Source organism: Homarus americanus, unplaced genomic scaffold (genome assembly GCF_018991925.1).
Source record: "Homarus americanus isolate GMGI-L3 unplaced genomic scaffold, GMGI_Hamer_2.0 scaffold11062, whole genome shotgun sequence".
Classification (NCBI taxonomy): Eukaryota; Metazoa; Arthropoda; class Malacostraca; order Decapoda; family Nephropidae; genus Homarus; species Homarus americanus.
Window position 1 is genome coordinate 341,257 of NW_024731951.1, and position 8,925 is coordinate 350,181.

Here is an 8,925-nt window from a genome sequence, read left to right on the forward strand (position 1 = left end):
AAAGCGTAATAGCGAGCAGAGCTTTGCACTGGACGCATCACACCACCCTGTGAGTAGCACCCACCAACACAAATAATTAGTAACTATCAACTAAATGTTAGATAACTAATTAATTATTAACTATCAACTAAATGTTAGATAACTAATTAATTAGTAACTATCAACTAAATGCTACACAAGTAATTAATTAGTAACTATCAATTAAATGTTAGATAAGTAATTAATTAGTAACTATCAATTAAATTCTACACAAGTAATTAATTAGGAACTATCAATTAAATGTTAGACAAGTAATTAGTACCAAATCAGACGATTCTTTGGACATAGTAAAGTATTAAGTAACAGTTTATCTAATTAATAAATGAACTTATGTAGAAACACTTACCGTCTATACACGTAATATTCAACTAAACAACTACAAAAATACACTAAATACTAAGGATAAACTACAGTAATACAACTACAATTCATCTTCTGTTTATTATCAAAAGATCATTACAGTGTTGACCTCTCCAATACATAAGAGCTGAGACATCAAAAACACCTACCTATGTAAACTAGACGAGCCCCTGATCTGACCACAGTAGGCTGGGCAGGTCAAGCCAGGTAGGTCATCAACCAGGTAGGTCATCAACCAGGTAGGTCATCAACCAGGTAAGGAATCTTCTAGGTAGGTTAAGTAGGTCATCTTTTAGGTAGGTTCAGCTAGGAAGGTCAAGTCAGGTAGATAGGTAGGTAGGCCATACTCTTGGTAGGTCATCTAGAAAGGTCAAGCCAGGTAGGTAGGTCATCTTCTAGGTAGGTTCAGCCAGGAAGGTAAAGCCACGTAGGTCATCTATGCAGGCCAGCTAGGTAGGTCAGATAGGTAGGTTATACCAGGTAGGTCAGTCAGGTAGGCCAGTAAGGTAGGTCACACAAATTAGGTCAGCCAGGTAGGTCATACCAAGTAAGTTAGTCACGTAAGTCAAATAGGTAGGTCAGCTAGGTAGGTCAGAGTGGTGGGTCAAGCCAGGTAGATAACACCAGGTAGGGGAGTCAGGTAGGTCACACTAAGTAGGTCAGTCAGGTTGGTCAGTAAGGTAAGTCACAGGAGATAGGTCAGTCAGGTAAGTCAGCAAGGTAGGTCACAGGAGATAGGTCAAGTCAGGCAGGTCAGCCAGGTAGGTCATTGGTCAGCCAGGTGGGTTACGGGCACTTCTCCAGCTCGAGTTGTGAAGAAAAAGGAATTCTATTGTTATCACTGTTATACCACTCTTAACACAGCTATGCCCTCGTTATACCACTCTTAACACAGCTATACCCCCGTTATATCACTCTTAACACAGCTATACCCCCGTTATACCACTCTTAACACAGCTATACCACAGCCAGCAGATAGATATGCCACAACCCCATTATAGTTATACCACAGATAAATTTAAGCTGTGGTATCTGATCGAGCTGACAGGTGTACCAGGGCTATAGGTGGTCTGAGGAGGCTATAGGTCACTGGCTGTCAGAAACACACCTGGTCAGTCTAATCCATTCAGTCTAATCATCAACACAACTGGTCAGTCTAATCCATTCAATCTAATCATCAACACACCTGGTCAGTCTAATCCATTCAGTCTAATCATCAACACAACTGGTCAGTCTAATCCATTCAATCTAATCATCAACACACCTGGTCAGTCTAATCATCAACACAACTGGTCAGTCTAATCCATTCAATCTACTCATCAACACACCTGGTCAGTCTAATCCATTCAGTCTAATCATCAACACACCTGGTCAGTCTAATTATCAACACACCTGGTCAGTCTAATACAGTCAGTCTAATCATCAACACACCAGGTCAGTCTAATCATCAACACACCTGGTCAGTCTAATCATCAATACACCTGGTCAGTCTAATCAGTAAAATACATGATGGGAAATTGTTAATAATTCTCCAAACTTCACCTGACTTAACCTCTCCTTACCATGAATAAATAATACGGACCAGGCGTCTCTCCACAAGAGGTAAAATCGGGTTGAGTTCATGAGGAATTATAACGAAATGAAGTGACCTAAACACAGGAAAAAACTAAATAACCCGGTGAAAACATATCCTGGTAGACCACCATGTCCAGCCTACCGCACCTACAGGATGATAATGATGACAATAATAATAATAATAATAATAATAATAATAATAATAATAATAATAATAATAATAATAATAAAACACAGTACAGCTTTGTCAGGCAGGTGGTAAAGACATACTGTGCATACATACATAGCCAATCATGTAAGATCACTAGAGGGTCGTCAAAGCTACTGATATGAATTTACCACAATAACAGTGACATTGTGTCAGTATATATATGCAGTATATAGTGAGTGTATGTATACATCAACATTTTAAAGTAATTTGTACAAAGTTCACATGAGATAAAAGTGGAAAAAAGTCCTATTTTTTCACTTAGAAAATGATGAAGGTTGATCATGGAATGAGGAACTCTTCAGTGTAAATATATTATATACAAGAGTTAGGATTCCTTCATAGTAAAAACAGGAATTCATTGTTTTACTATAAGTTGTATGTTATAAAAACTAAGACCTAGTGAACGATGCTAAACAACCCTGGTAGTTGTAGCACCTTAAAACTAAATCCTAGTGAACGGTGCTTAATGACCCTGGCAGTTGAAGCACCTTGAAACTAAGACCCTTCTCCAAACTCACCAACTCATACACAACCCCGTCAACCACTAACCCCAGGCAAAGAAATTTCTTACCAGATCCGTGACAGACCCTTGGGTGAAGAGGCCGCCGGTCAGTAAAGCTCACCTCCCCATACCACAACACGTGTAAAATGAGCCTTACTGAGGGTTGGGAAAGTCACGGATCTCTATGTCGAAAGAAAACGAGAAGTGGATCTGCCAGTCGAAAGAAAACGGGAAGTATTGTTCTTTAAGGTCAGTGGTACCTAACAAGAGTTTGTTCCTAGCAAAGAGGATCCTAGCAAAGAGGAACCTAGCAAAGAGGATCCTAGCAAAGAGGAACCTAGCAAAGAGGATCCTAGCAAAGAGGAACCTAGCAAAGAATCCCTGAAGTGGGGATTCTAGCAGATAGAAATCTAATAAGGGAAGATCCTAGAAAATTGGGTCCCAGCAGAGAAGATCAGAGCAAATTGGAACCCAAGGAAACAGGATCCTAGCAGAGTAGATTCTAGCAAAGAGGATCCCAGCAGAAAGGATCCTAGGAGAGGGTTTGTGCCTAGCAGAGGTACACAGTAGCACATCATAGGAATTTCTTCTTCTTAAAAGATAAAATAAATCGTGATTCATTTATCTGTACAGAGTAAAAAAAAAACCACAGTTTACATATTACTAAACTCCTGGGTGAAATAAAAGGAACATTATACAAGTGATGGTAATGTGAGATTATCAACAACTATAATTAATTCTTATCCTATAACAGACAGAAATATTCATTGTATATACATAATTACATATGATACCCATCTTCTGTGATATACCCATTACCCATTTTCTGTCATACAATCATGACCCATTTTCTATGATACACCCACTACCCATTTTCTACGAGACTCCAACTATTGTTCACGTTTTCTGTTTTTATAGAAAATGTGATGAAAGCAACAGCCACATATCAGGTGACCTAATGCTATATATACATGCTATCGTATTTTAGAAAGGAAGTCTCGGTTCACACACACATCAATTTATACACGAAAAGTACCGACATTACAAAATAGATTCAAGAATACAGCAGTAGGTAGAGACATACGCCAAATACAGTACACAGATATCATAGTGGAATTCTTAAATGTGTTAACACTCATCATAAATATCAGGTCAATTATATATATACACTTCCATTACTTTAGATACATTTCTTTGCTTTTTACACATGCACACACGCACGCACATACGCATTAAAACAGTGTTATTTTTTTTTTATTTGGGAGAGGGAAATGATATGGTAGTACTCGTAATTTGGATAGTTATTCATATTGTTTACTTCCTACTTCCTTTATCTATGTTTTTCCTGTATCTTTCTTCTCCAAAAGGAATTACGTGAGATAATGTATACAAATGGATGAAATTTTTTAACAACATCGATTTGGTTTTTTTTTTTTTTTTCCTAAACGACGCGAGTTGACTAAACGTAACCCAATCTAACCACAATCTATTCAAGGACCCGTTGGTTAGTTTAGGTTGGGTTAGGTTAGGTGATTTGTTTGGAAGGCTTTGGGTAGGAAAGGTAAGGTTTGGTCAGGATTTGATTTGGGTAGGTTAGGTTAGATTAGGTTACATGAGTTTTTTGTAAGGTTGGTTAGAAAAGGCCAGGTTTGATCAGGACTTGGTTTGGTTTGGTTTGGTTAGTTTAGACTAGGTTAGGTGAGTTTTTGTATGATTGGTTAGGTAAGGTAAGGTTTGGTTAGGACTTGGTTAGGTTTGATCAGGTCAAGATTAGTTCGGATGGTTAAATTCATGTCATGTGCTTCAAAAAAGGGTATTCTTACACTGCTGACCTGACTATTCTTATTTTCACTTCTCCTTTAGTGTGACGTTACGACACAACAACATTTACAACACATACTTGTATCAACTTCCCTGGGGTCTTCTTATACCAGTGGTGTGACCTGACGACACAACAAACCCCTCCCTCATGTGGTGTGACCTGACGACACAACAAACCCCTCCCTCATGTGGTGTGACCTGACGACACAACAAACCCCTCCCTCCTGTGGTGTGACCTGACGACACAACAAACCCCTCCCTCCTGTGGTGTGACCTGACGACACAACAAACCCCTCCCAATGGATCCGGGTTAGTGAGACCGTGGAATAGTTTTATGTAGATATTGCAAAGGACAAGAAACACACACACACACACACACACACACACACACACACACACACACACACACACACACACACACAAGTTCCCCCTAAAACACTGTAAGCCTGTTGATGTTGATGTTGCAAAAGAATTGACACGCGAATCTCCCCCAAGAACGCCGTAAGAGTGTGTGGATGGTGATGTTGCAAGAGACAGGACTCATGCAACACCTACTATGCCCATTGATGTTCTAAGACTATTGTGATGACTGATGACTGACTACTCATAAATTTGTGTTGTGAAAATGGTCCTCTTTGGTCAGCGTGAACAGTGCATTAGTACATAAAGCATAGTTGAATTCACCAGTACACTTTTTCTTCAACAAAAGCATAAATAACACAATTTTTCGTTATATTACCTACCTATACCTGTATAGTGCCATTGGTCATTAAGTGAGAACAGCTAATACAACCAAACAAATTGTATCAGGGACCAGTGTTATGAATACCAACGTTATAAAGGAGTTTCTGTGCTTCCCAAATTCATGTATCGTAATTTTAGACTATACAAATGACTAGCGTTATAAAGCAGGTTTACTTCATACATTTGACTTTTTTCAGAAGTTTTTACGAGAGTTGCATCGTAAAAACATATAAAAAAAATCTTTTACTTAACGCAATTTTTAACTTCATGAGAGTGACCTCATCAAGGCAATTTACATTGGAGTTGGAGGAAAAGAACTTTTGCATCACTGTATAATTTAGTCAAATGAGAATTTTTTTTGCCTCGCCCTGTATATCTTGTCATATTAAGTGAACTAGAATTAGAATGTTTGTTTAGGAATTAGAAGCGTGTTGTGTACACGAGCTTCAAAAACGTGCTTTATAATGTGTGAACTGGACACGAAAAAACACTATTATTCTCAAAGTTACCAGATTAATACACACCATCAAAACATACACAGGGACACTACACGGAGATAATACAAGAGGTAGTTAATACGACAGTGTACAGTATGGTATAATACTTGTATACTTTTGGTTGTTATTATTAGCCTCTCGTTTTTGGTCTAATATTTGAGCTTATTAATAACTTTAGTCACATCACGTTGTAAGGTTATATCTCCAACGTTTAATATAACTCATTTAGTCTGTGATCAGGGAAGAACAGTTCTTGGTATAACATGTTCCAAATGTCTTACGAATTGTATGGGTCTTGTTAGTGTTCTCTTCTTAAGTTCACCCAATATGACTTCATTTAAAAACTTATATCATATGAGTGATATAAGGACACCTGTAGAACAACTTATAAAGGTGAGTTATAAAAACACCTGTACAACTGATATAGAACACCTGTTATACCTGAACAACCCTCATGTAAATACAATTGTTCAGGATGAGAGACACACACAACTGTTCACGGTGAAAGAGACACACTCACACTACTAGTACCAACTCTTATTTGATTTTGTGCGTTTATTTGGTTATGTCTTCGGTAAACTAGTTTTGAGTGATGGTTGTGTGGTAAAAGGTATTTCTGCTTCTGCCTCTTTACCGTGTCCAGGCTTGTGGCAGGTAGCACACACGTTCCTGCTGGTGCTTCAGGCTTGTGGCATGTCATACATGTTCCTGCTGGTGCTTCGAGCTTGAGACAGTATCTCATGTTTCAGGGCCAGCCATGTGGCAGTTAGTACGTATGCCACTGTTTTTATGGTAGTCAAAATTTACGTCTCTGTCACTGTTCCAGGGCTGTAGCAGTCAGCACTCATGCTCCTGCTCCGGGCTGGTGAGGGCGTGCTGGTAGCTGGGACTCTTGACGTAAGTGGAGAGGGTTCGAATGGAGCATGGCGTGGCTACTGCCGAGGGCGCTGGACCCCCATAAGTCCCCGGCATGTTGTCCGACATGGAATGAGACCTCACGTGACGGTGGTCGAAGTTGTAGTCACACCTGAGGATCTTAATAAAAGCGGCCTTGAAGGTACGGTTGAAGATGGTGTAGATGATGGGGTTAATAGTGGAGGACACGTAGCCCAGCCAGAGACACACGTTAGCCAGGTGATCCGAGACGTGACACGTCGGACACGCCGCGAAGTAGATGTTGAGGATGAAGAAGGGCGTCCAGCATATGACGAAGGCAAAGAAGACAAGTCCGAGCACCTTCGAGGCTTTCTGCTCGTTGGCGACGGCGTTAGCAGCTAAGGCATCACGCTTTTTTGTAGGTAAAAAGCGGAGATGCCACGCGGCCGTTCCTACAAGCTGTAGACGAAGAGCTTTTAACTTGAAGTTCCTGGTCTCCCGAGCGATGGACTCCGGTGTCTGAGTCGCCTGTTCACATTTGTGTATGTTGGAGAACTCGTAGTGTCCGGCGTGACCATTGGAGTAGGACCCCCTGTACGAGGTTCTTGGGGTGAACGCGAAGGAATGTGGCGGCTGTTGGGGTTTCCGGCGAACAGAACGGTACCTGCCCATAGTTCGAGCCTTGCCCGCCGGAGCGTCCCCAGCGAACTTGGCTTTTTTCCTAAGAAGGTGAACCGTGAGGGCATAACTGACCACCATGATCACCATCGGGATGTAGAAGGCGCAGAGGGAGCCAAAGATGAAGAAGGCCTGGTTGTTGATGGTGCACAGGTAGTCGACTGGCATGATGTTGGTGGTGTCAAAGATCCCCAACACAGTAATGAAGGAGGTGACTAACATCGCCAACAGCCACACCAGCACCACCTTCACGCCCACCGTCTGCAAGAACACACACCTCGTCAATACGTCACATCTTACAAAAGTTACTCATAATGGTCATAGACTGAGCCCCTAAAATAGCTCTTGATATGACACCGGGTAAATATCAGGTATCACAGAATCTATAGCTGCTAATTAACTTTATTTTATCTATACCTGGAGTGAAATAGATACACCAAGACAAGATGATATAAGCAATGATCTCTTAAACTACGTGACAATTAACCCTCAAAACTTCTTTAGTGTTTCATTGATTCGTAAATGTCACCCTTCCTGGACTGAACTAATCCTAGAATTCAACACTAATTTTCATCATAAAACCATAAATTCGGTTAGGTTAGGTTAGGTTAGGTTATGATTGGTAGAAGTTGGTTAGATTAGCCTACTGGTACGTTAGGGTACTGTTGTAGCTGTAGGTTATAGGTAACTAAATCATAGAGAGAGCAATGCCTACCACCACCACCACTCACCTTCTTACTACTGCTCCTGGTCTTGAGTGGGTTACGGATGCCCAGGTAACGGCCGAGGGATATGGTACACATGTGCATGATGCTGGAGGTACACGCCAACACGTCACACGACACGTAGATGTTGCACCACACCACCCCGAACGGCCAGTAACCTGTAGAGAGAAACATACGGACTCATAAATTAATCAGTCGTGACATTGAAACTCAGAGTACAGGCAGTATGAGGCGCTTGTATTGAAGTTAATGGTTTTCCTTTAATAAATAATTTCTTTAGCATCGTGGTGTTGCTGATGACCAGGTGAGTGACCGTGGTGGTGCTGATGACCAGGTGAGTGACCGTGGTGGTGCTGATGACCAGGTGAGTGACCGTGGTGTGCTGATGACCAGGTGAGTGACCGTGGTGTTGCTGATGACCAGGTGAGTGACCGGTGGTGTTACTGATGACCAGTTACTGATGACAGGTGTGACCGTGGTGTTACTGATGACCAGGTGAGTGACCGTGGTGTTGCTGATGACCAGGTGAGTGACCGTGGTGTTACTGAGTATAACATGAGAGATCTCAATGAATCTGACATACAGGTGAAATTAAGAAAGAAAATAATAGCGTATATATAAGTAACGACATAACACGAGTACAGATTATCCCAGAACTACACAGAGGTTCCCAGCACGTATCGCTTACTCTTCCCCCCAACCTCCCTGACCAGTGTGACTTCACATGGCCATCAATTCCAGAATTAAGTCTTCAGTAAATTTCATGTCAATGATATTACACCAAACCCAAAACTTAAGACTAATAATATTTTAGTAATTTATTCAAGAAAACGTATGTATGTATGTATGTGTGTGTATGTATGTATGTATGTATGTATGTATGTATGTATGTGTGTG

The 8,925-nt window shown here is 40.9% G+C and overlaps 1 protein-coding gene and 1 long non-coding RNA gene across 4 annotated transcripts; both read right to left on the minus strand.

Moving 5' to 3' along the window:
• Positions 1 to 465: 465 nt before the first annotated feature.
• On the minus strand, positions 466 to 4,800 carry LOC121868093. Of its 3 annotated transcripts, none has more exons than XR_006089311.1 (3): positions 3,055 to 4,800; positions 1,728 to 3,024; positions 466 to 1,663 (listed from the first exon to the last, which is right to left on the minus strand). It is a non-coding gene; the product is annotated as an uncharacterized LOC121868093 (long non-coding RNA). The 3 variants fall into 3 exon arrangements; XR_006089312.1 differs by having other exon boundaries at positions 466 to 1,507; positions 1,586 to 3,024; XR_006089310.1 differs by having other exon boundaries at positions 466 to 3,024.
• An 11-nt stretch (positions 4,801 to 4,811) lies between these two features.
• On the minus strand, positions 4,812 to 8,186 carry LOC121868092 (5-hydroxytryptamine receptor 7-like; the record flags this gene model as incomplete). The annotated part of the gene is given in 2 exon segments (XM_042368363.1): positions 4,812 to 7,564; positions 8,035 to 8,186. Coding segments are annotated over 2 exon segments (1,130 nt in total), but the record flags the coding sequence as incomplete, so codon positions are not given.
• Positions 8,187 to 8,925: the final 739 nt, after the last annotated feature.